The sequence below is a fragment of the Carassius auratus genome, chromosome 9 (assembly GCF_003368295.1).
Source record: "Carassius auratus strain Wakin chromosome 9, ASM336829v1, whole genome shotgun sequence".
Taxonomy (NCBI): domain Eukaryota; kingdom Metazoa; phylum Chordata; class Actinopteri; order Cypriniformes; family Cyprinidae; genus Carassius; species Carassius auratus.
The window spans coordinates 36,387,846-36,415,496 of record NC_039251.1 but is presented as its reverse complement, the minus strand read 5'-3'; the positions used below and the strand labels follow the sequence as shown (position 1 = coordinate 36,415,496).

Genomic DNA, 27,651 nt, shown 5'->3' with positions numbered 1-27,651 from the left:
GTTTTCAGACAATATGCTTTAATGTAATTGCGTGATACTGCATTTAGAAGCAAGAAATAGATAGGAAGGAGTATTTCAAAACAGTGTATAAGGACATTATTTATTTATTACCTAAATACTGACAATGCAAACACTGCATTTTTCACTAAACTTTTTTCACTAAACCCTTTAGTGGTGTTTTCATTGTACTATAGCTGTGAGTAATAGCTTTCAAGTAACACATAAAATCATGAAGACTGTCCAGTGTGCTGTCTGTGCTAGATACATGCATCTGTGTAAACATTTAAAAATATTTTAAAGTAAAAATAGATTTTTTATCTTTATCTAGTCACTTTTGAATTTAAAAAAATCACAGCTTCACCGGAATGGTACAAAACTTGGTGACTTTTATGGCATTTGGAATGTGAACACACAAAAAATTTAGGGCATGAGTCAAGCAGACTAAAAATGACTGAACATAGAAAATGAATGAGAAATAGATAAAAACACAAAAATTCAGAGAAGAATTCAGTGTACAATCTACGAATCTGACACAGTGGTCTGCACACCTCAGACCACTTCCTTTTAACTTCTAACCTCACACTTACTCCTGAAATGGCACACACACCACAGCAGGTCACCTTTCGATGCAACCTACGCTCACTCTCTCCCTCTTGCCCATTCTCTTTGGTTTCATCCTCACTTCCTTCACTCTCTCAGTTTTACAGAGTGCTACTGACACTCTTAGGTCCACTCTTAACTCTTGCTTGGACAACTTTTGCCCACTGTCATCCAGACACATCCAGCACATATTACCCCATCTGCCCCCCGTCTCTCTGATGTCACTCTAAACTCAGGGTTGCAGAGAGGAAATGGCATTAATCAAGTAACTCTACCGATCTCAGTGTGTATCTGTCTCTCCTCTTTTTCTTCTTTGCAAATGTCTAAAACATCATACTACCACAACAAAATTAACAACTGTTCTGACTCTCGCACACTTTTCAAAACTTTTTCTTTTCTTCTTTGTCCTCCTCCACTTCCTCCTTAATCGACTCTGACAGCCGATGACTTTTCAGTTTTCTTCAAAAATAAGACAAGAACCATCAATGACCAATTCTCAACACCGCAGAATGATGATAACTTCATAACGACTAACACACAATTTATCTCCTCCTTCTCTCCACTCTCAGACACAGACGTTTCCAAACTTATCATTTCCAATTATCCTACTACTTGTCCACCTGATCCTATCCCCACTCACCTCCTTCCAGCCATTTCTTCTTCAGTCATACCTTCACTTACTCATATAATCAATACCTCACTTCACTCTGGTACATTTTCCTCAGCATATAAGCAGGCTTGGGTAAGCCCACTGCTTAAGAAACGTCTCAGGTTACAAATGTAACCATGGTTCCCTGAGTAGGGAATGAGACACTGCGTCCTCTAGGGGGCAGTATGGGAAACGCCTCATCGTGACCCATGTCTGAAGCACCGGGAGAATAAATAAGCACCTGGAGAACACGTCAACCACTTCTTCGTTTCTTCGTCTGAAGCTTGCATCAAAAGCATAGCAGGAAGATAGAGGATGCAGTTTCTCATTCCCTACTCAGTGAAGCATGGTTACATTTGTAATCTGAGACGTTCCCTTTCAAGGGAACTTCGAACTGCGTCCTCTAGGGGGCGCTATGGGGAACAGTATACCCATGCCGCCATTCTGAGGGGAGTGCAGGCAAGAATCATGGTGAGCACTAAGTACCAACTCTACCATTTCCATGGGAGTTGCCCCTGGGACGTAAGAAGGCTGTCCATGACATTATCCCTTATAGCCAAAAGCCTAGGCCACATACCCAACTTAGCATTTTTTACTATACTTAAGTCTTGCCTGTCGCACAGGGGCTACTTCTTGCTTTTGCATAAGCTTGCGGAAGGAACTGTCTCAACAGATCCTAGTGGCAACACCCTGTTTAGATAGGTATCCGAGGATACATAGGTACATGGGTTTTAAATAATGTTCTAAGTTGGGGGGGGTCTGTCATGGCACTTTGACAGAGCAGCTCATAGATGGAATGGTGCATCCCAAAACTATGTTTGAGAGTCATAGACTTGATCTATGGTAATAATGCTGGAGCGGCTTGCAGTAAATATCTAGCTGAGGGGAGGAACAAACATCCAACTTTCACAACTTTGCCCAACCTGCAGCATATTCCATGCCGGAACGGTCAGCAGCAGGCTGCCTAGCTGAGGGAGCACAACCACAGCTCTCAACAAGAGAGTTGGCACGACCTACAGCCTGATCATGAGAATCAGAAGGGTAAGAGTACTGCAAGCTAGCCAAAAACCCAGCGCATCAGAGAGGCGAAGGAAGGGCCTACTTTACCTGATGCTGTTGGATGCCAGGTGCTCTGGGAAAAACAGAGAACTCAACTCTCATGTTAGACGCGAATTCAGAATTCAGAAAGAGAGTAGTGCGCATTTGGAAACCTTTTTGGTAAAGGGGAGCGTTGCTAAACTACCATGAGAACAGTCACTGGAGTGAGGAATTCAACTCCTCACAAGGGGAGAGAACTCAGGCACTTAAGGGGAAGCGCCAAGCTCACAATAGCGATTCATGTTGAGGGAAGCGATGCTTGAAGTGTATTAATAAAAACACACTTGGTGTGTGGAGCCCAAGGAAATAAGGTCTAATCATCTTGAAGAAAGGGATTGAAGCTGAGTGCGTAACCCTTACCCTATTGGATTTCAGAAAGTGTGCAGAGTCTTGCGTACACACTTACCACTTATGTGGGTTTTAGAAAGTGTTTGGAGTGTTCAACGTGCACACTCACCATTATATGGTTTTCAGAAAGTACACAGAGTTTAGTGTGTGTACTTAAAGCTTCCTAAGCTTCGCAGAGGTGCCGAACCGCATGGGAGAGGCAAGCTCAAATTTACAAACCTCTGGTGAGGGGAGCATCACCTGAGACAGCATTTACAAGAAGACTTCCATAACTGCCACCTCCACTTCCCCCTTAATGCATCAGCAAGAAGGGGTATCCAAGCAACCAGGAGGCCCCTCAGGGTGAATTGGCCAGACATCCCAGAAATTCCTTGCAGTGCCATGACGGGCCTGAGGATCAAGAATAATGGATCATACTCACCCACCCTGGTTCCCGCACTGGAGCCCCGCTCAAGAGGAGACCGTAATGCAGTCCCACCTAACCTCGGTCAGGTGGAGAGCTGGTGGTTATAGGGGAATTAGGAAGGGGAAGATGTAAAAACCCCCAAAGGGAGCGAGCAGATACTCAAATATCACTCCGATCCAGACAACAGTGATGACACCTTGTCTGGATCACCTCCCTTTGCCTATCCTCCTTTGACCCACGATTCCTCCTACACCTACCCAAAGGTGGGGGAGGAGCACGAGCCATGATACTAGCTTTCTGTGCCTGTCTCTGATCCTCAGACTGAGACAGTCCAGGACCCCTGGTTGTTCATGAAGGATAGAAGGCCGCTGAACATGCTTTCACTTCCCTGAACGTCTCGACCACTGTCTCAACGGAGGTACTGAAAAATTCGGAAGACGAGACCGGAGCATCAAGAAGAAAGCCTTACTATCTTCCAGATGTTTGCCAGGGTGATGCAACTCCGCTACCTCACCCTGAAATTGTTTCTGTGCATCACCTCGATATTGCATACTGGTATGCTGGAATCGCACAAGAAAAATGGCCTCTTCCTTTTCTGCTTGATCTCTGTAAGGAGATCAGGAAGAAATGGAAGGCTCTCCTGAGCTGGAGGGCTATGGCCAGGAAGTTAACACTCATCGAGACGACCTCGTGGCGTTACCAACCTTGCCATGGAGTGTTCCATAACCTCAACAGCTTGAGGGAAGCAGATGTCTGCCTCTCATTCCTCTAAAAGAGAGACAACAGAGAGCGGATACTTTTATTTTATTTTTAAACGCTCACAAATGCACGCAAATTGCCCCCTCAAGGACATTGCATGCATGCTCTTAGGCCAAACAACCAACTCTGAGATTGTGTGTCATCGGGTATCAAACAACGATGACATGGATGCACACATCCTCTAAACATTTTTCTAGTGCTTGCTTAACATGGTTTTTTATGTTTTATTTTAAACAAAATTTAAGCCGAGGTGCAGCATAAACAAAAGGAAGTTACTGAGAGGGAAAAATTTCCTGTCAGGTTCTTTACATGTTCTCACCGCGACACAATGCGCAGCATGTATTCAGCTCCCACGGGAGCTAAACATGCTCCGCCCATTCACTAGATTATCACAGAAATCGAGCAAAAACTGCTGTGGTGTATGTACCGCGATTCCCGCTAGAGGTGAATGCACTATAAATGTTGCTATAAACACTGGTAAATATTGAAATACTCACATCCCCTCTGAGTCTTGCGAATACATCACAATGAGTGGAGCAAAGCACATCCAACTACCTCAAGAGCTGAACGCTTGCACTTTCTCTTCACTACACACACACAAAAGTCACAACACAGGATGCGAGCCGTGTGAACTGCAGGTATCAGAGCAAAGCCTCTGATGAGAAACATGCACTCCTAGATGCTGTACGGTAAAAAAAAAAAAAAAAAAACTGTCAATGAAGACAAAGAAGAGGGTGACGTGTTCTCCCGCTGCTTATGTATAGTTGCACCGGTGGTGACGTCAGAGGCTGTCGCTGGCCAACTGTTTTTTCAATGTATGCTTCAGACATGGCTCATGATGAGGTGTTCCCTTATAGCGCCCCCTAGATGACGCAGTTCGAAGTCCCCTTGAAAGGGAACCATCTCTAAATACAGCACTTTTAGAAAACTACAGACCGTTATCCCTACTTCCATTCATTGCAAAGACACTTGGGCGAGTTGTGTTCAACCAACTCTCAATGTTTCTTGTACAGAACAATCTCCTGGACAGCAACTAATCTGGCTTTAATACCAGACACTCAATTGAGACTGCCCTGCTCTTGGTTACTTAAGCCTTGCAACTGGCAAGAGCAGCTTCCAAATCCTCAGTACTTATCTTGCTGGATCTGTCTACTGCTTTTGACACAGTCAATCACCAGATTCTCCTGTCCACCCTCAGAAAGATGGTCATCTCTGGAACCGCACTCATGTGGTTTAAATCCTACCTTTAAGATAAATCCTTCACGGTGTCTTGGAGGAGTGAGGTTTCTAAGTCACAACTTCTTGCTACTGGGAATCCTCAAGGCTCAGTGGTTGGACCACTTTTCTTCTCCATCTACATGACGTCATTAGGATCTTTCATTCAGAAGCATGGCTTTTCCTATCACTGCCATGCTGATGACACTCAACTCTATTTCTCATTCCAATCAGATGATCCGACAGTTGCTGCTCACATTGCAGCCTATCTGAGCGACATTGCTTAATGTCATTTCAGACATTTCATTTTAAATGTCGCTTGATTGTGCCATCCCAAAGAAGCACAAAGTCACTTTTACAGACTTTTAAATTAAATGTTCCCTTCTGGTGGAATGAACTCCCCAACTCAATCCGAGCAGCTGAGTCCTTAGCCATCTTCAAGAATCGGCTTAAAACCCATCTCTTCCATCTTTATTTGACCCTCTAACTTTAACACTCACTATTCTAATTATATTCTTTAAAAAATATAACTACCTTTCTAATCTTTTTGTATTCTATTTTCTTTTCATTTATTATGCAATTGTATATGTATGTGTGTGTGTGTACAGACCTCTAACTAGCTTGCTTTATTCTTTTATTTATTTATTTATTTTTATTCTATCTGTTTTCTTTTTAATTATTATATTATTTAAAAACCCATGCTACATGTACTGTGTTAACCTAACTGAGACTTGTTATAGCACTTATATATCATTGCTCTTTTTGTTGTTTTTGATTGCTTCCAATGTCTTCATCTGTAAGTCGCTTTGGATAAAAGCGTCTGCTAAATGAATAAATGTAAATGTAAATTTCTAGCTAAATGAATGACCATCACCTTCAGCTCAACCTTACTAAGACAATTAGCTAATCAGCTTACCCATTGTTTCATCACAACTACTCTATAAACCTGGGTTCGTCAACCATAACTCCTTCCAGGACAGCCAGAAACCTAGGAGTTGTCATGGATCATCAGTTAAGCTTCACAGACCATATTGGTACAATGACCCGGTCCTGCAGATTTGCCTTATACAACATTAGGAAGACTAGACCCTTCCTGTCAGAGCAAGCCACACAACTTGTTGTCCAAGCTCTTGTTCGCTCCAGACTGGATTGTTGTAGTATTCTCCTGGTGGGCCTTCCTGCATGTACTATCAAGCCTCTGCAACTGATCCAGAATGCAGTAGCAAGAGTTATTCAATGAAACAAAAAATATCACGTTACTCCTCTCCTTATCAGGTTACACTGGCTATCAGTAGCCACTCACATCAAATTCAAGGTACTGATGATTGCCATGCAAGATGACCACTGGCACGGCACCAACTTACCTAAACTCACTGGTTCAAACTTATGCACCCTCCAGAAGCTTGCGTTCTGCAAGGTAATGACGCCTTTTGGTGCCATCCCAAAGAGGTTCAAAATCACTCTCACTGACCTTTTCCTGGACTGTGCCCAGCTGGTGGAATGACCTCCCAATCTCATTTCGAGTCTTTACTTATTTTCAAAAAACATATAAGATTAATCTTTTTTGCCAGCACTTGACCAACTAATGCTAGCACTTACCTTTTCTTGTCTATTCTATTCTATTCTTGACAAAAAAAAATAAAAAAATAAAAAACATAGCTAGACCAACAGAGACTTGTCGTGGCACTTGTATACTGTTGTTGTTAACTCATTGGTCTGATTGCTTCTATTGTTCTCATTTGTAAGTCGCTTTGAAAATGAAAAAAAGTGACGTGACATACAGCCAAGTATGGTGACCCATACTCAGAATTCATGCTCTGCATTTAACCCATCCAAAGTGCACACACATAGCAGTGAACACACACCCGGAGCAGTGGGCAGCCATTTTTGGTGCAGCACCCGGGGAGCAGTTGGGGGTTCGGTGCCTTGCTCAAGGGCACCTCAGTCATGGTATTGCCTGCCCGAGACTCGAACCCGCAACCCCAAGGTTATTAGTCAAACTCTAACCACTGGGCCACAACTTCCCCCATGACTTTGGATAAAGGTGTCTGCTAAATAATTAAATGTAAATGTAAATGTGACACAATGCAGAAAAAAGTACACAGCAATGACAGGGTGAAACTAAAACATCAAGAGGGCAAAACCAACACATACACACTCTCTCTCTCTCTCTCTCTCACACACACACACACACACAGCAATACAATCATGCAGCAATAAGTCTTTTGTGTGCAATCTGTTAGATATCACTTAATTTATTACATGGGATAAGTTAATTGGCCTCTGCTGATTCTGCAGCCAATGAGCTGTTTGTGCAACATTTAAATAGTGTTCACTGAAAGCTGGTCCTGCAGCACTGTTCCTCTTTAGTCATTCAGACACTTTAACTGTAAATATGAATGTTGAAATTATTTAGTGGAAAATATGTTGTGTCCAGTTTTGTAAAATAAATGCAAACAATCGCTTTATTATTACAATCTACACTTAAGCAGCTTCACAAGTGCTGCCGAACTGCGCTGAACGTTAGCATGGCTGTAATTTGGTCATTGGCAGCCAGTTCATATTTTAACTGTAAACATCAATAATTCTAATGTTTTAATGAGCACCGCAGACACTGTGTATCTGGAGACTGAGGTTTAGTTGTGTAACACCTAAATTAGTTAAATTAGCATCAATATGTCAAACTAAATTCATTAATTTATACGAATAAATTATTTTTTTTAATTGTAGAAATAGCTCTTTATTTACAATTGTGGGGTTTCATATAGATAAAATCTGAAATCTGACCTGCTGAGATTCATATTACTGAAAAAATAATGATATAATGAGGTTGATGATTATAAAGTATAATACAGTATATATTGCCATATATATGTGATGAATAAGTAGTTCCAGTATGATGTGTGTTCACACTTATATTGGGGAGCAGATTAAGGGAGGAGCAGTAGCGTCATATAAAACAGCTGTATTCCCAACTGACCTCATGATACGGCATCTCCACGGCCTGCAACATCCATTAACATCATCTAATAGTTCTAACATGTTTGACACAGGATGTCGCCCAACTTTTCTCATGTGGAATAATCATGTGACTGACTCTGAAGAGGACACTGTCAGCAAAGAAGCTGCTGTGTGTGCATGGACTGCTTGAAGATATAATCAGGATCAGAATCAGAAAGAGCTTTATTGCCAAATATATTTGCACATTCTGTACAAGGAATTTGTTTTAGTGTCACAAGCTTCCAGTTCACAGAGACAACAACAACACAACATAAGATGCGAATAAAATACACATACATAAATATATATATAAAAAATAAAAAAATAAATAAAAATGAAATTCATGTATTAATAACCAATTGATGGGGAAAAAAATATAGAATAGATCTGTGGTATTTTAACAAGCTAATGGTTTTAGAAAATGTTTCATGTATTTTTTTGTCTTCTTTTTTGAGAATTAAAATATGATCACCCTAGTTTATGAAGTGTGTATGTTGCTGTCCAGCTAAAGCAGGTGTTAAGAGGTCTGCTGCTCCTCCTGTAACTGATGTGAGGAGGCCGTCTGTCCCGGTGTTCCTCAGAGGTCTGCAGGATCTCAGAGTCATGGACGGCTGTCAGGTCACAATGACCGTGGAAGTGACAGGTATGAAACGTCAGCCTTTGGAGAAGAGCAGAGTAAGAATTGTATTTTATTTTATTTTATTTTATTTTATTTTATTTTATTTTATTTTATTTGTTTAATTATTATTATTATTATTATTATTATTATTATTATTATTATTATTATTATTATTATTATTATTATTATGCATAATGGATACCATTGTCAGAAATTACCTTTTTCATTAAGCTGTTACATTTTCCTGCTGGATTTTATGTTCAGAGTAATTTTAACTTTTATGAAAACCATTTAATATAACAGTTTGATAGCCTTTTTATCACATAATTACATTAAATCATCCATTAATAAAATAAATAATACACATGATATTGCATACCTTTATATTAAATATTTAATTAAATATAATTATATTAAACTATACAGTTTATTCATATATATATATATATATATATATATATATATATATATATATATATATATATATATATATATATATATATATATATACATTTGAATATATATTTTGAATAAATGCTGTTTATTTTATTTTTATTTCGTTTTTTACTTTTTATTTATAAAAAAAAAAAAAGTATCACAGGTTCCAGAAAATTATTATTTCCAATATTGATAATAAATCAGCCTTTTAGAATGATTTCTGACAGATGATGTGAAACTGAAAACTGGAGGAATGATGCTGTAAATGTAGCTTTGCATCACAGGAATATATTTCATTTGAAATTATAATCAAATATAAACAATCGTTCTACAATTTTTATTAATGTAAATTTCAACATTTACTAATGCATTATTCAAATCAAAAATTGTGCTTGTTAACATTAGTTAATGCACTGTGAATTAGCAAGAACTAACTATCAATAACTGTATTTTTAACGGACAATAACAAAGTGGATTAAAATTCATTAATTCATGTATTGTTCATTGTTAGTTCATTAATACATGAACTAACACAGCCTAATTTTAAAGTGTAACCGAAACTTCTTAAAAAAATGGTAAAAGTCCTACTGATCCCAAACCTTTGAACAGCAGTGTATATAGATGTTGTTCAAAATGTTTATTTGTTTATTTGTTTGTTTATTTGTCTCTCTGTATGAAATTGTAAGGCTTTTTCTGTCACTGTTGCCCTGAGCAATTCATTGATGCAGATCATATACCAATGCAGGTTTGCAGTCAAATCTGTCCTATACATCAAGAAATTCCGATATCTATTTCACATATTTCTTGATACTGTGTCTTTTGCCGTGTTTAGCTGTAATTAATGGAATTTCCTTTGTACTCCCTTAAGAGGCATCATTTAACTCCGCATTTGCGTGTTGGGTCGAGAGTTTATGTGCTTATGCATGTTTGAGCAGAGGATTTAACTGTGGTGATTATATAACTGAGAGCACTTCCTGTTTAACGCTGAGGGCTCTCCTGACTGTTTATTTGCATGGACATGCGACCTTAGCAACTTATGAAGTCATATGAAAAAATTAAAGCAGGTGTTTTTTCCTCGCTATTGATGCTTTAAGTGTCAGTACTGTGGCTTGTAAATCCTTTCAATTAAAATCAGTCCAGTGCTGTTGATTATTCTTTATTTCGTCCCACTGACCTCCATTCATTGTCTCTAACCCTAATATTCTTAATCATTGCAAGTGTGATGTGTGTTGTGTAGGAAATCCTGCCCCTGAGGTGATCTGGCTGCATAATGGAAAAGAGATCCAAGAGTCTGAGGATTTCCATTTTGAGAGGAAGGGCTGTCAGCATACTCTCTTCATACAGGAAGTGTTTCCTGAGGACACAGGGACTTACACCTGTGAGGTGTGGAATGAAGCCGGAGTCGCTCGGACCGAAGCCTCACTCACCGTACAAGGTACAAATCACACTGAAATATCACATAATTAAATATATTACCAAAGTAGGTATGATTTTCAACTAAATACTGAAGTAAAATATGCTGATATAATCGTTGAATATGGATGTAAATCTTGGTTTGTTGCTCACAGAGCCTCAAGATGGAGTTCAGCCATGGTTTATCACTAAAACCAAGTCCACTGCTGCCTCCCTGGGTCAACATGCTCTGCTGTCCTGTGCGATCGCTGGTGACCCCTTCCCAGAATTCCTCTGGATGAAGGATGGGCAGGTCATATCTGGAGGTGGAGACTTTGAGATTCTACAGAAGGAAGACGTTGTCTCATTGCTCATCAGGAAAGTGGAGACATATCATGCTGGAAACTATGAGATTCATCTCAAGTAAGAATTGTTAAAAAATGATAATAATCTAAGTCAAGTCAAGTCACCTTTATTTATATAGCGCTTTAAACAAAATACATTGCGTCAAAGCAACTGAACAACATTCATTTGGAAAACAGTGTGTCAATAATGCACAATGATAGTTAAAGGCAGTTCTTCATTGAATTCATTGATGTCATCTCTGTTTAGTTTAAATAGTGTCTGTGCATTTATTTGCAATCAAGTCAACGATATCGCTGTAAATGAAGTGACCACATCTAAGCAAGCCAGAATCGACAGCGGCAAGGAACCGAAACTCCATCGTTGACAGAATGGAGAAAAAAATCTTGGGAGAAACCAGGCTCAGTTGGGGGGTTAGTTCTCCTCTGACCAGACGAAACCAGTAGTTCAATTCCAGACCGCAGCAAAGTCAGATTGTGCAGAAGAATCATCTGTTTCCTGTGGGCTTGTCCTGGTGGTCCTCTGAGACAAGGTCTTTACAGGGGATCTGTATCTGGGGCTCTAGTTGTCCTGGTCTCCGCTGTGTTTCAGGGATGTAGAGGTCCTGTCTAGGTGCTGATCCACCATCTGGTCTGGATACGTACTGGATCCGGGTGACTGCAGTGACCCTCTGATCTGGATACAGACTGGATCTGGTGGCCACGGTGACCTCGGAATAAGAGAGAAACAGATTAATATTAGCGTAGATGCCATTCTTCTAATGATGTAGAAAGTACGGTGTTATGTGAAGTGTTCCCGGTTTCTGGTTTACCTAATTTATGCAGCCTAAAAATCCTTTAACGGATTTGGATATTAAAAGCATATTAGTATGTTATGTGTAAGCCAGGATGAAGAGATGGGTCTTTAATCTAGATTTAAACTGCAAGAGTGTGTCTGCATCCCGAACAATGTTAGGTAGGTTATTCCAGAGTTTAGGTGCCAAATAGGAAGAGGATCTGCCACCCGCAGTTGATTTTGATATTCTAGGTATAATCAAATTGCCTGGGTTTTTAGAATGTAGCGGACATAGAGGATTATAATGTAAAAGGAGCTCATTCAAACACTGAGGTGCTAAGACCATTCAGGGCTTTATAAGTAATAAGCAATATTTTAAAATATATACGATGTTTGATAGGGAGCCAGTGCAGTGTGGACAGGACCGGGCTAATATGGTCATACTTCCTGGTTCTAGTAAGAACTCTTGCTGCTGCATTTTGGACTAGCTGTAGTTTGTTTACCAAGCGTGCAGAACAACCACCCAATAAAGCATTACAATAGTCTAACCTTGAAGTCATAAATGCATGGATTAACATTTCTGCATTTGACATTGAGAGCATAGGCCGTAATTTAGATATATTTTTGAGATGGAAAAATGCAGTTTTACAAATGCTAGAAACGTGGCTTTCTAAGGAAAGATTGCGATCAAGTAGCACACCTAGGTTCCTAACTGATGACGAAGAATTGACAGAGCAACCATCAAGTCTTAGACAGTGTTCTAGGTTATTACAAGTAGAGTTTTTAGGCCCTATGATTAACACCTCTGTTTTTTTCTGAATTTAGCAGTAAGAAATTACTCGTCATCCAATTTTTTATATCGACTATGCATTCCATTAGTTTTTCAAATTGGTGTGTTTCACCGGGCTGCGAGGAAATATAGAGCTGCGTATCATCAGCATAACAGTGAAAGCTAACACCATGTTTCCTGATGATATCTCCCAAGGGTAACATATAAAGCGTGAAGAGTAGCGGCCCTAGAACTGAGCCTTGAGGTACTCCATACTGCACTTGTGATCGATATGATACATCTTCATTCATTGCTATGAACTGATGGCGGTCATATAAGTAAGATTTAAACCATGCTAATGCACTTCCACTGATGCCAACAAAGTGTTCAAGTCTATGCAAAAGAATGTTGTGGTCAATTGTGTCAAAAGCAGCACTAAGATCCAATAAAACTAATAGAGAGATACACCCACGATCAGATGATAAGAGCAGATCATTTGTAACTCTAAGGAGAGCAGTTTCAGTACTATGATACGGTCTAAATCCTGACTGGAAATCCTCACATATACCATTTTTCTCTAAGAAGGAATATAATTGTGAGGATACCACCTTTTCTAGTATCTTGGACAGAAAAGGGAGATTTGAGATTGGTCTATAATTAACTAGTTCTCTGGGGTCAAGTTGTGGCTTTTTTATGAGAGGCTTAATAACAGCCAGTTTGAAGGTTTTGGGGACATATCCTAATGACAATGAGGAATTAATAATAGTCAGAAGAGGACCTATGACTTCTGGAAGCACCTCTTTTAAGAGCTTAGATGGTATAGGGTCTAACATACATGTTGTAAGTTTAGATGATTTAACAAGTTTATACAATTCTTCCTCTCCTATAGTAGAGAATGAGTGGAACTGTTCCTCAGGGGGTCTATAGTGCACTGTCTGATGCGAAACTGTAGCTGACGGCTGAATGGTTGCAATTTTATCTCTAATAGTATCGATTTTAGAAGTAAAGTAGTTCATAAAGTCATTACTGCTGTGGTGTTGGGAAATGTCAACACTTGTTGAGGCTTTATTTTTCGTTAATTTAGCCACTGTATTGAATAAATACCTGGGGTTATGTTTGTTTTCTTCTAAAAGAGAAGAAAAGTAATGGGATCTAGCAGTTTTTAATGCTTTTCTGTAGGATAGGTTACTTTCCCGCCAAGCAATACAAAATACCTCTAGTTTTGTTTTCCTCCAGCTGCGCTCCATTTTTCGGGCTGCTCTCTTTAGGGTGTGAGTATGCTCATTATACCATGGTGTCAAACTGTTTTCCTTAACCTTCCTTAAGCGTAAAGGAGCAACTGTATTTGAAATGCTAGAAAAGAGAGAGTCCATAGTTTTTGTTACATCATCAAGTTGTTCTGAGGTTTTGGGTATGCTAAGAAATTTGTATACATCAGGAAGATAACTTAACAAAGCAGTCTTTTGTGGTAGAAGTGATGGTTCTACCATACTTGTAACAAGAAGTAGAATTTACAATTTTGGCTATATGAAGTTTGCACAAAACTAAATAATGATCTGAGATATCATCACTTGGCTGCATAATTTCAACACTATCAACATCAATTCCATGTGACAGTATTAAATCTAGAGTATGATTTCGACAATGAGTAGGTCCTGAAACATGTTGTCTAACCCCAATAGAGGTCAGAATGTCTATAAATTCTGATCCCATTGCATCTTTTCCATTATCAACATGGATATTAAAATCATAATTGACTCACTTTGAGATCTTACAGTTTTTCAGCTGCTTTCATACAAAATCTTTACTTGTCACAATTTCTGAAAGACACTTTTTGCAAAACAAAACACAGAGTTCTCTATGTAATACACAAAAATCTAACAGGAATTAACGTTAAAGCAAAAGGTGTTTGCAAATGGTTGCTTTTGAGATACTTTTGGGATATTTTGAATGTCGTACTTCATTTTGTATGAGCAATTATTGGATTTGTGTGTAATGTTTTGAAAAAAAAAATGTAAAGACTTGAAAATGTATGGAAGCATTAAAAAAAACAGTAACATTTATTTGTTCACAAAATCTAAATGTTTTGCTTCAAAATTATAAAGTTTAAAAAAAGTTTTTAAGATTATTCTTTAAGGTTTGGATTTGAATTTAATTTTGTTGATTTTATGTAAAGATGTGAAATATTTGACACTTAGCCCAAAATGAAAAAGTATCAAATAAACTCTGGCCCAAATAAAAACTTTTATTTATTTGTTTGATTGTTTATATTCTTCTATGTTTTACATTGTGACATTATTTTTATGAACACTTCTTTTTTCCTTCAAATTTTAATGACCATGCAAAAATAATAATACACATAACAATAAAAATAGAAAAAAATATTTTAAGAACTTTTTCAATTTTGAAGTATTGCTACATTATGTTAGTATTTGTTGAAATGCTTTAAATTTATTCAGATTTTAATACCAAGACATTGCATCAGTAAAATAAACTGTAAGAAATGAGGATTAGACAAAGATAATTTGCAAAGAGAAATGCACATTACACATAGATTTTTTTTTTATTTTTATATATATATATATATATATATATACAATTCACGAGATCCATGCTTTTAAGTTCACATGCAATGAAATTATGCTCGGAAACAGCATTGTGATATCAGGAATGATTGTGTTTTCTTAGTTCCTCATTTACTTTAAAATTCAACAGTTTACAATAAATGAACATTAGCGGTCAAATTTCTTTTGTTGATCTCAGGAATAAAATAGGAGAGTGCAGATCAGTGGCAGCTCTGCACATCTGCGAGGACCCCATGTCATCTGTTGACGATTCTCATAAACGGTACATTCTCCTTCTACTCTTGCTCTCCTCTGCCCCAAAGCTATATTTACAGCCCTTACCCCTCGAGCCCTGCACTTAATCTACATAATCTCTCTTTATGACCAAACGCTCTGTTTATGCTTCCTCTCTCAGCTGTGCTGTTGTGTGGGTTCATCTAGGGGCCTCATTTGGGTCTCATTTCCCTATAAGGTCTCTGAAGTCATCTCTGATGCAACTCTGTCCTGTTGAACTAACTCTCCCTCTCGATTAAGCCGCTCTCCAGTGTGGGCTGAGCTAGCAGGGGCTTTAACCATCTCTGTGTTTTTTCTTCATTCTTCCTGCAGCAGTCGAGGGGTGGAGAGGACAGCGGCAGGCAGGGGAGGACAGCCGGAGACTCCCAGCACTGCAGTGTCACTCTCTGAGCCACTCTGGGAACACAACAGTAAGGATCCGGAAGAAGAGGAGGGCTGTGCCAGCCGTGGGCTTCTCAAACGGCGCGTGGAGACAAAGGAGCATCGGGAAGACCAGATCCGACAGCAGGAGGCCGAACAGATTGACTTCAGAACTGTGCTCGGCCGCAAGGTCACCACTAAGAGCGTCTCTGAGGAAGACCTGAAGGAGATCACGGCCGAGCAGATGGACTTCAGGGGGAACCTCCAACGGCAGATCAAGCCCAAGACCCAGACAGAAGAGGAACGCAAGGTCAACTCTCCACAGCAAGTGGACTTCAGAGCAGTGCTGGGAAAGAAGGGGAGCCAAGGACCAAAACCCGGTCTCGGATCCTTAGTGAAAACACAAGCCAACAAAACTGAAGCTGTTGACTTCAGATCCGTGTTAGGTAACAAGAAAAAACAACCATGCCTGGACAGGAATGGAGAAAGCCAAGGCGATAAAGACACCCGAGGAAAGAAAAACGATGTTAATTGTGTGGATGGAGGGATAAAGGAAAAAACTAAAGCAGCTGGAAAGAAAGAGCTCGTTTTTACGCAAAAACTGAGTGATGTGAGGGTATTGGATGGGGAACGTTTGCATCTTCAGTGCCAACTCTCATCTGAGTCTCCTGCTAAAGTGACATGGACGCTTGATGGAAAACTCATCAAACCGTCCAAATTCATCATCATTGCTGATGAGGGTCAGTGTTGCATTTCACATTTTTTTATATTACATAAGAGGACTAATTTGTCATGGATGAAGTTTGGCACTGGGAAGTTTATCAGCCATTTTGAAAAATCCAGCATATACTGGTTAGGTATAGTATGTTTTGAAGCATGACTGCTGGTCATGTGCTGGTCCTAAGCTGGTCCTGAGCAGGAGCTAGTTGCTTAGGACCAGCACATGGACAGTTTAAACCAGCTTCAAAATGTACCTAACCTGCATATGCTCATTTTATCAACAGAGATGGGCTCGATTCGTTTATATGCTTGAGTACAGTACATGATTCAAACATCAGCAGACCAGAGGTAATCATGGTTTGATATTCATTTTATACAACAGCTCTCTAAACAAGAAGTTAATATTGAATACCTGGTGTTTCAAACAGTTCACCAATGCTGGACTAAATTTGCCTATGTGAAACATAACTTTCCTGCAAACAAACACTCCTTGAATGCCACTTGTCCAATCAGACACGAGGACCAGAACTAACTGTTCATAACTAAATCTTTCAACAGTGGTCACGGCAATAAAATGGCAGGAGAGTAATTGGATGAGTGTTTATTCAAGGTATTTCAGCATGCGATAGGGCTATCAGTAATGATGTTTGCGATATCAGAAGAGGAATGTAGTTTGTAGTTGTAGACTGAGGGCTATGGTTTGGACCCTTGAGCCATTACTAACCCTGTGTGTTTGACAAAAACTTTATCTGACTCGAGTTTATCAGTGTTGTGACCAAGAGAAGTTAAAATATGCATGTATGGATTACTGCAATATTAAATGGAAGTTCTGCTTTGGGAACTACCAACATCATCTGTAATTTGCCCCATATGATGTCTTTGACATCATTCATGCAACAGAGACTTTAAACAAGTTAACCATGTCTTAGATGAAGGGACTAATTTAACTGTATAATAAATGTGTGTGTGTGTGTGTGTGTGTGTGTGTGTAGGTGGTAAGTGCTCTCTGAGCATTGATAAAGCTCTGCCTGAGGACGAAGGACAGTATGTATGCAGGGCCGAGACTAACGAGGGCAAGACAGAGTGTTCCTGTATGGTCCTAGTGGATGGTGAGTGTATCTTATTACATACCAGTGCAATAAATGAGTTTACTGCATGCTCTTCCTGTATCCACTCTATAAAACTCTATAGAGAGATGAGGTGTAGTACTGTAGCCTGTGTTAAAAAGTGTCAAAAATGTAGTTGTTTTCTTTTTTTTTTGCACAAACAATTTGACGTTTTTCATTGAAATCTTTATGGTCTAGGAGAGTATTATGTTTTCAGTCTGTCTGTTTTGGGCTGGACATTGTGTTTGTCCATTTCCCTTGAGGCCTTGTCTGAGCTCTGCATCTTCCGGTAATTACTGACCAGATCAGCCTGCATAACGTCTCTTGCATGTCCTAAGATCTCCTTTTTCCACTTTGTAGAATATGTCTTTACAGCTGTCTCTAAACATCTCTGGTTCTCTGTTTATCTTAACAGGATTTCTATGTCTCTCCTGTTGGATGTGTCTCTACAACTGTCTCCTTCTCTGTGTTCTGGTTTTCAAGTCTTCACAACTGTTTTGAATCTCTTTATTCCATTTTAGAGGATGTTTTGAGCTGTCTTTGGATCTGTTTATCCAACTTAACAAGACATTTTCTAACAGTCAGTCTTGATTTAGAGAACTGTTTCTAGGTCCATTTGTCCAGGATAAGGTCATCTCACTTTCTGTTCTGCTATATGTGACATGTCCCAACAATCATCTTTAGATCCATCCATTTCAGATCTTTTTGTCCTGTTTATGTCAGCCAATACCTGATCATAGTCTATCCCTGTGTTTGTTTCCATATCCCTCCATCCCTAAAGCCATCTTGTTCTCTCTCTTCTGATTCCCATGACTTGTCTTTACGGTTTATATATTTATAGATCTCCTGTCCAGATTTCGCTGTCCTGCTTTACTGGGAATGTCCCTACAGTTTTATCTACTTATGTTCTGCTTAACAGTCCATGTCTCTGCAACCATCACTAGTTCTCTCTTTCCCGCTTTATAGGACATGTCCCTACATTCATCTATCAGTCTCTAATTTTAAAAGATGTCAGATGTCTCTAGACATATCTGTCCGGCATTAAAAACACCTTGACCTGGAGATATCATTATTTTCAATTTTCAATTTTAAATGGCAGCATGCTGGTTTTATTTAATTGCTTGAATATTATTCATCACTTGCAATAATGGCTTATAAAGCTTCTCCTAATTCCACTTTTTAACCTCAGGTTTGACTTTTTGCCCTTAGTTTTGGTCTCAGCAATAGAGGACTCATAATACACTGATTTCATGGTGGTCACATGAACTTGATTCTAATTTTGTTCTCCGTGTTACTCTCTGTATTCTGTCTGTCTGTGTTCAGATCCCAGTGTTTCCACACCAGCTGATAAGCGGAGCAGGAAGCCATCAACCCCGACCACAGAGAGTGAGTTTCCAAAATATGTACTTCCTTTTTTATATCCCAATATGGAGTGGCGTGGGAGATGTGAACCTTTCCCACTGCAGCACACACACACACACACATACACTAATTCTCACCCTTCTTTCAATTTCATAAAACACTTGTGCAAAACAAAACACACAGTTTTCTATGTAACACACAAAAATCTAACAATTTTAATATCATGGCAAAGATGTTTGCAAATGTTTGTTTTTGAGATGAGTTTGTGATATTTTGAATGCGGTGCTTCATTTTGGAAGATTTGAGGCATTTTGCATTTTGTGTGTGCAGTTCATGGATTTGTGTGTAAAGCTTTGAAAAAAGAGGCAAATGATTTGAAAATGTGTGTAAGCAGTTGAAAAACTGTAAAAACTCAAACAAACAAAGACAGCCGTCTGCATGTTGCCTCTTTCATAATTATCTGCAGATTCAGGGAACGATGAAAACTGTAGTGAACAAAATAACATTTCAGACTGGACTATTATTTTTGCATAGCCCAGAGGTTGTAATATATTATAGTATAGTATAGCATAGACTAGCATACTATAAAACAACGTCTCTGTAGGAGGTCAATCTTCACTGTTAAACCGGTTGTTCACATCTGACACTTTTCATCGGAGGAGATGTTTGACAAGGCTGCTGGAGACTGCTGCCAATGACTGATTTTACATTTTAAACAACCTCAACAATTAAGAAAGAGGCAGACAAAAATGGAGAGTGAACAAAGGCTTGCTTTAGAGATATGTTTCTGACAGTAGTGAGAAAGAGAGGGATCATGACTCTTACTGCATGACTGCTTGGCAAAACCCGCTTTGGATTTCCATGTATGGGCTCGATCAAGACTCTTACTCTGCGAGGAGTGTTGTATGAGTTTTCTAACATCAGTGTTTTTAACATACCTAACATTCTTCAGATTGTCTTGTAAAGGGTTTTATATACTAGAGAGTCTACTTTTTGCCTTCCCTCAGCAGGCTGTTATGTTTTTCACTGTATGTCTTGAACTTTATCTTCAGAAGTGGATAAAACTGTTGATGTGTGCACTCATCTCTTAAGAGACATGTATCATATGCCTCAGGGATATTAATGATTATTTACTCTTTAAAGAATGAAGTGAGGCTTTCACTATGAAGAAAAAGTTTTGGGCTGGAACAAGCACTGCAGTCAAATCTTTTATGATCATTTGTGAGCGTTTATTTGGCTGACACTCTTGAGTGAGTGGTAATGCACCTGCTGACCATCTAATGCTTCAAATCAGTTCCTTGCAACATTTCATTTTGATTTATATTCTGCTGTACACATGCATGTCTCAGGACACAGGAACACAGATGATTAGCCCTAGTTTCCATATATCAATTTTAATGTCACAGGGTCAGTCTTTATGAGGTAGTGACTCATGTTTGATGCTTAGTTTTTAGAGAGGTATTTTACTGATTAATTATATATATGCCATAGTTATATGTGTATCTTTTGCTGAGAATAAACAAGCTAGCAATTGATGGCTGAGGCTGACAGTAGAAGGTTCCCAGTGATTTTGTATCAAGTGAAGGTTAGGCAGGTCCTCCACCGAAGAGGTTACATTCAGTCATTGAGTTGTTTGCAGTCATGGAAAATCTGTGAATAAAAATCGTGAAGCTATAAAAATAAGCAGTGGTGTCATGGATAATGGAAAACTCTAACCTCCAAGTACCTCTGGTGGATTGGAGTCCTTATTGTGCTATGTTCCTCTGTCATAATGGCTTAGTTCGGTTTTCTATTTTATTAGTTGTGCTTGCAAGAATCATTATTACCATTCCACAGAAATTGGTTATTTGAAACCAACTCATCCCACTAAGTACAGTATGTGCTGCCATTGATTTGAATGTTCAAATCCTTTGGCATGTGTAACCCCTCTCTCCAGGGTCCTCACAGCCACACCTCGTTCTTGCTCCGAGTGGGCCTCAAACCCAGGTCTCTGGCATGGGAAGCGGACGCACTAATAAGGAGACTAAATGACTGTAGCCACTAGTGTCAGTCGCTAATACATCTCTTGAGATCAGGGGTGTTAGGTTTACCCACACACCACCTACTCGCTGACCTCAATTGCACTCACCGCCCCCCTCCCAAACCTCACTCCCATCTGGGTCACGGCACCAATGCAACTGTTCTACTGTCAGATTTTATACCTTTAACTAAACGTTCTTATTTTTATTATGTGTCACCATACATCACCATGCAGGTGTTTGAGTGAATACGTTGGATTCACTGTGTGTTTCTTTCTTTTAGTCTGTCTGCTTATTTTCAGCAGTGGTTGACAGTGTGAAGTGGTGTTATATTGGATGATTTGTTGAAGCAGAAAAGGGCAGAGATTATCTATTTATCTAAGTGTCTTGACTTTGTCAGATATGTTTGATCCTGTGGCCTCAGACAATGTAGACTAAACATTCTGAAACATAATATAGTGGGATGGTGTTGCCCTGTGTGTGTCGTTTGGTATCCTAAAGCATTTGCTCTGACTTTGCCTTTACTCACTGCCTCTGTATTGGTCTAATAAACCTGTGATCTACATTTATGCCTAACCACAAAGCTTACTGGATTTTGTTGGATCTTTATGTTAACTGTTAAGGTTTACTGGGGCATTTTGAATATTATATGTTGTGTTCCCAGTGATCTAGATCCAACTGCCAAATTCAGCCTAATTTGCAAATGTTGCCATTTGTTGGTCCTGAGTAGTTAAAAGATTATGCCAGTAATGCTTAGCACAGAGAATAAAGTATGTGAGAAACACATTTGACATTAATATTACCTGCTACCATGTACAACGACTTATATTCATTTAATTTGTTTATTAGATTACCAACATAACATTACTATAAGCTTCTGCATGCAGAATATGTAAGGAACATAATCTTTTGCATATTTACTGCTTAGAATGAGTAGACTATATTTTTAATCTGATGTGAATGACAACAAGGAAATTAATGATTTAGGTAGGATTTAGGTATGTTTAATAGGCTGTATAGTTTTAAGGTCACATCTAAAGTGTTCTCATGCATTGTATTTATTTATTTATTTTATTTGGTCCACTGGAATTTTTTGGGAAGTATCTGATAGGTTTGTTGGCTGAACACCCAGTACAACAGTTCAACCAATTGAAAGGGCTGTACTTACCATTCTTGTATCCTTATTTTCATGTCAGAGTGTTTACTCCAAATGAGTAGTTTAAACTGTGTATTCAGTTACCAGTGGAGATTTGTTTATTTGTTGAATGTTTACATGAAGTAGTACGGTTAACCACTTAGTATTGCTTCCCTTTCTGTAGACACAAAACACAAACGATTTGAGAGTGAGTCATTAGATAACTTCAGCGATTTTAAATATTTAGCCCTAGTCCAATCTAGTCTAATCGTTTTAGTAATTTGGACAAACATTTGGACAAATGTATGAACATACTGTAATGACAGCATAATTTATATATATATATATATATATATATATATATATATATATATATATATATATATATATATATATATATATATATATATATATATATATATATATGCTGTCATTATATATATAAATACAAACATATGCATGTATATAATTAAGAAACATTTATGTTTAATTATATTTATATATCAAATAAAATATAATAATATTAATATATAAATGTATATACATGTAGATATTTTCAAAATATATATAGTGTACTTTTTGTGTGTGTATTTATGTATACATAATGAATAAACACTCTTATGTAAAGGCATTGGAAATCTGCAGATTTTACTATATTTGTGCTAAAATTGATTTACTCTGAAAGCACTATGTGATTAACTTCATTATTTCTGTTTATAAATTAGGATTAGGCTTAGCTCGAAGTCTGTTTTGCCCACATTTTAGCGATTCAGGTGAAAGCTCACTGAAAGGCCATTTTGAGCCAGAAACAAAAATAGTTTTGTGTTGGAAAGAGGATGTTTTCATTTCCACGGCTAGAGAGAAAGAGAGAAAGGAATGAGAGAATGGCCTCTCAGAGAGGGATGAGATTGGAATGTCTTACAACTGACAGAAAAACTCCTCCGAAGTTTGACATCGCTGCAGATCAGAATATCTTCATTGCCACCGCTGCAGCTCCAGGCTTGTGTTTATTGGCTTTGCCATCACATTGTTTCATGACAGCGATCAGATGTAAAATAAATAGTGCCAAAAGCTATTTCCTGGATTCTAGTTGGAGATATTTTTAGTATGACCAAAAATGGCAAAGAGCACAGAACCTTAGCAGCTGATCTCTCCTAGAACATCCAGAGAAAAACATCTCTCCTTTCCTCTCATTCTGCCCTCCCTTCTTCAAGTTTTCTAAACGTGAGAGCGCATGTTGTCTCAGATACTCTATGAGCAGATCTACTGGTCAGTGTTAACATTTGTGTGGGTGAGATTTGAAACCTGAAGGTATATCAAACGCAAAGTAATTTAAGATGAAGTACCATCAGCTGGTCAACATCATGATTACATCAATTCATATAAATCCCCATATCTGACTTGCATGCCCGTAGCCAGCTATGAGGTCACCGAGGTCCGGACCTCTGTAAATTTTTCATGTTCGAAACTTAAATTTGTTCTCCGATTGACTAATTTGCTGCTAGACTCCTCATTTGAATGTCTGCATGTATAATTCAGAATGTTTAGCATCCGTGGTAGGAAAATAATCGCTGCGAGACGCTTCCAAAGTGAACGAGTCTTCAGAGAGTTGTGAGCGAGAGCGCGAGATGCAGCCTCTTTTAAGCGTTTTTTTTTTTTTTTTTTACTTGTTTTCCCGCTAAACTTAACACTTTAGAAAGTTAATAAGGTAGGAAGCTGCGGTTTAGGGTCAGCGATAACATTATCTTACATTATTTCCAAAATATTTGAAATACTTTTGGTTTATTTTATTTATTTATAGGTTTCTGTTTATTTTAATATCAACATCTGGCCAACATACTGTAGCATTGCCGGCATTAGTCTGGTAACGTAGTTATCAAAAAAGACAGCGGCTGTTTACACTAAGTGCAAATATCTATAGATTCTATTTATACTATGCTAAAATAGCAGGATTTTCTGCTATTTATACTACTTACTGCAAATAGTGGCAATTATCTGCACCTCAGTATTGTAGTACATTATAAAATAGAATGCAATAATAACTTATTGAGTGTAAATATAATGGATGCCACCTACCCTTAACTTTTTGATTATTTACTTATTTTTCATTGAAACTAAATGCTTTTCTGATGTGATTTGAAATTTCAAAAGGGAGAAAAAAAAAAATTGCCAAAAAGGCAAATTCGAACCCGGGTCGATCACATCAATATAATATGATAAACGTTTTACCTTCTGCTCCACTGGAGCTGGCAGTCAGGTACTGGCTTTTTTAATCTTGACTATCCTAAGATAACACGTTTGGTGGGCAATATATATGTTTGCATGTATAAAAAACAACTGATAAAACTATCCACCCCATTATTATAGTATTAGCAAACTTTGATGCAATAAATAGGGTATGATTTAAAAATGAGCATCCCTCCAAAAACTTTTACATTTCTGTCTCTTTTCAGGTGTTATAGTATATAATTAGTTGTATTTATAGGGGTTATTATAGAAACCCCCTGGAGCTCACAATCGCTTCTCTGGACTGAGGTTGTATGTCGAGCTTATTTTCTTTGTTAACTGTGATGTGATAATCTGATCTGTGTTTATTTCTTCTGTTATTCACTTCAGATGAGGCCAGAATAAAGAAACCCACACCCAAAACGCTTCCTAAACAAGGTAAGGTCAAATCAATCACCATCTCCATGCTTTAAAGATACAATTCTGGGTTAAACTACTTTCAGTGTGTATTTCTGTCGCATTTTGTGATTCTTGTTGTAAAAAAGATAAGACTTTATTTCAAGGTGTCCTTGTTACATGTGACATGTACTTACTATTATAATAACAATGAATAATGCATAATAACTTTACAAGTAACCCTAAGGCAAACCCTAACACTAACCCTAATCCTAACCCTAGCCATATAGTAGGTACATGCCATTAATTAATATTACTCAGTACTTAAATGGATAATTGCATTGCAATCATGCAAGTGTAACCTAAAAAAGAATAATAAAAAAAAATTGTATAATTACAAAAAACTACTAATTAAGGTAACAAAAATAATCTTAATTACAAAGAGGAAACACTATATAATAATAATAATAATAATAATAATAATAATAATAATAATAATAATAATATTATTATTATTATTATTATTATTATTATTATTATTATTATTGTCCAGTTGAATGATTTATTTTCTTTCCTTTTTTTGTAATGTAAACCAAGTTACTGACAAAGATTGATTAGAATTGCAGTGTATGAGCAGAGGTTCCTCCATCAAAATGATGATTTAGATTGTGCATCTACAGTAAGAAGAATGTTTATGTTTAATGTTACTGAAACGTTTGATCCTGGAACCGTTTTAGCAGTTAAGTATTTTTACCATTTAGTTTCCCAGAAGTTTTTGTGCATTTAAAATTGCAAGCACATGTGATTTGATGTGTTTCAGGGGGAGCACAGGTGAACTTCTCATAGTGGCACATACTTTAAATCTCACTTTTATATTTTCTACAAATGAAAAAAACTGCTTGTGAGAGCAAATGGATCTTCATGAAACATAAACAGAGCCCAAGCTGTCTGTATAAGTGGTCTGTGTGTGTCAGGTGCTCCTCCTCAGATCCTGCAGTTTCCAGACGATATGAAGATCCTGGCGGGTCAGGAGGTCAGTCTGCTGTGCAGGTTCACTGGAGCTCAGCCCATCAGCTGCACCTGGCTCAAGTTCCGCAAACCAGTAAGTGTCCTTTCAACTTTTAACATGTGCAGAAACACTTCTGTATGCTCAAACTTAAAGAAGCAGATGCACATTCATTCACTGACTCACCAGTCCGTTTTCAATGCTTTCAACATTCTGCTATTTCACAATGACCACACTAGTAAGCTCTAATGTTCAAAGTAGCCCATGTCTGCAACTGGCACGCGTGTATGTGTTGTTTATGCACACCTCCGCTCCTTCAGATTCAGGAAGGTCAGGGCATCTCGATCGTGAGCACAGACAGCAGCAGTCAGCTGACCATCACAGAAGGCCAGCAGGAGCACTGCGGCTGCTACACCATCGAGCTCAAGAACAGCTGCGGCGTGAGACAGGCCGCACTCAACCTCACTATAGTAGGTAAGTGTGGACGCTAGTGGACACTGGGGGGAGGGGGGTGAATTGGGGGGGGATCCAATAGGGATTAACCAACAATATCCAGTGACTACCAAATTTAGCAATAATTTTGATCAAACAATTAAATATATGCATATGTTTTTGTAATTTCAGATGCATCTGAAAACATTAAGTTGATTTTACCAAAGAAAGTTAAAGTAAATATGTTAGAAAACTGCACACTTTCAAGGACACTGATTTAAAACATGGGTGAAGTAAGAATGTAGGGTGCTCAGAACAACTCAAAGGTATTGCAACCGGTTCAAAACCAAAACAGCTGACTGAAGGCATTTACAAAGTTGCCTCGATGAAATACGGTGTTTGACAAAAATAGCAGATGGAAAGAGAAAGTGTGATCTATTAGCTCTCTAGGCTATATAAAGCATATGATCAGAAAAAACAGATGTTGTGCTGAAAGATGCACAATACAATGTTCCAGCCCAGGATAAAGACATTATGTGCATTAAAAATAATTTGGGACGAGTATAATGTGATTTTCATTGCGGTGGAATTTTAGTTTTAAAAGTATTGCATTACAATAATTAGATTGAGTTAATAATAAAGGTAATCCCCACAAAAGTAACTAATTGTATTACTTACAGTAGCTACTTTTTATTTAGTACTGTGTTGTTTTACTTTTGGGTTACTTTTTCTCATCCGGAATGGGCTTGCTCATATGTTTTTAATATATATAAAGCCCTTTCACACCAAACAAACAAAAAAGGTTTGCGTCATATTTTGAGTTTGCATTTCAGTTTTTATTTATTTTTAGGACTTCTAAATCTGTCTTTGTAAAAGTGAGATGAAAATATTTTAATGTTCATATTTAGAGCTATAGTAACCATCGTGTTTACACATTGCAGACAACATTTGTCAACAAGAATGAGTTTTACTCAAGATGAGATTTGTTAGAACACCAGAGGGAGGAAGATTTTAATGTACCATCAGGAATCTTTACATTTGAATTAATATAAAATGAACAGTAAACTATAGAAGCCTGTTTCCACCACTGAATAAAAAAATTAAACAAGATAATTGTGACTTTTTAATCTCACAATTTGGACTTTCTTTTTTTCTCACAATTGTCAGTTCATAACTCACAGTTTTGACTGTATAACTTGCAATTGCAACCATCATTAGCCTGAACTAGTCGATAAAAATGCAGTGCAGACATTTAATATGTATTGCGTTAAAATAATGAAATCAATTTAGTTTACCGATAATTCAAGTTTGCAAATGATTGAAAATAAAATAAAATACATAAAATTAAAACTAAATTTGTGTAAATATTTAGTGACAAAAAAATGACAGATTTTGTCAGATTTACAGATTCACATTAAGAAAGAATGTGTTAACAGGAATGCCATGCAAACATGCTCGTTTATATCATGTGAAACTAGCAGCTGAAAAGATGATCAGTTCAAAATAACAACATCTTCAAAGGAACAATATTTGGTAATAAGTACAGATACATTTAACATGTACTTAAGTCCAATAATAAAGTAAATACACTTCACTGTAGTC

The 27,651-nt window shown here is 37.9% G+C and overlaps 1 protein-coding gene across 2 annotated transcripts in view; it reads left to right on the top strand.

The window, feature by feature from the left end:
* Positions 1-27,651, top strand: part of LOC113109161 (myosin light chain kinase, smooth muscle) — a 91,942-nt gene that overhangs the window by 56,176 nt on the left and 8,115 nt on the right. The window contains exons 12-21 of one of the 2 annotated variants that reach the window (XM_026272754.1): positions 8,581-8,718; positions 10,370-10,567; positions 10,701-10,947; positions 15,194-15,277; positions 15,604-16,388; positions 17,361-17,477; positions 18,798-18,860; positions 24,606-24,653; positions 25,586-25,713; positions 25,938-26,091. In XM_026272754.1, the coding sequence (XP_026128539.1) occupies positions 8,581-8,718; positions 10,370-10,567; positions 10,701-10,947; positions 15,194-15,277; positions 15,604-16,388; positions 17,361-17,477; positions 18,798-18,860; positions 24,606-24,653; positions 25,586-25,713; positions 25,938-26,091 (1,962 nt within the window). Of the gene's footprint in view, positions 1-8,580; positions 8,719-10,369; positions 10,568-10,700; positions 10,948-15,193; positions 15,278-15,600; positions 16,389-17,360; positions 17,478-18,797; positions 18,861-24,605; positions 24,654-25,585; positions 25,714-25,937; positions 26,092-27,651 lie in introns of both variants that reach the window. The other variant, XM_026272753.1, reaches the window with a different exon arrangement.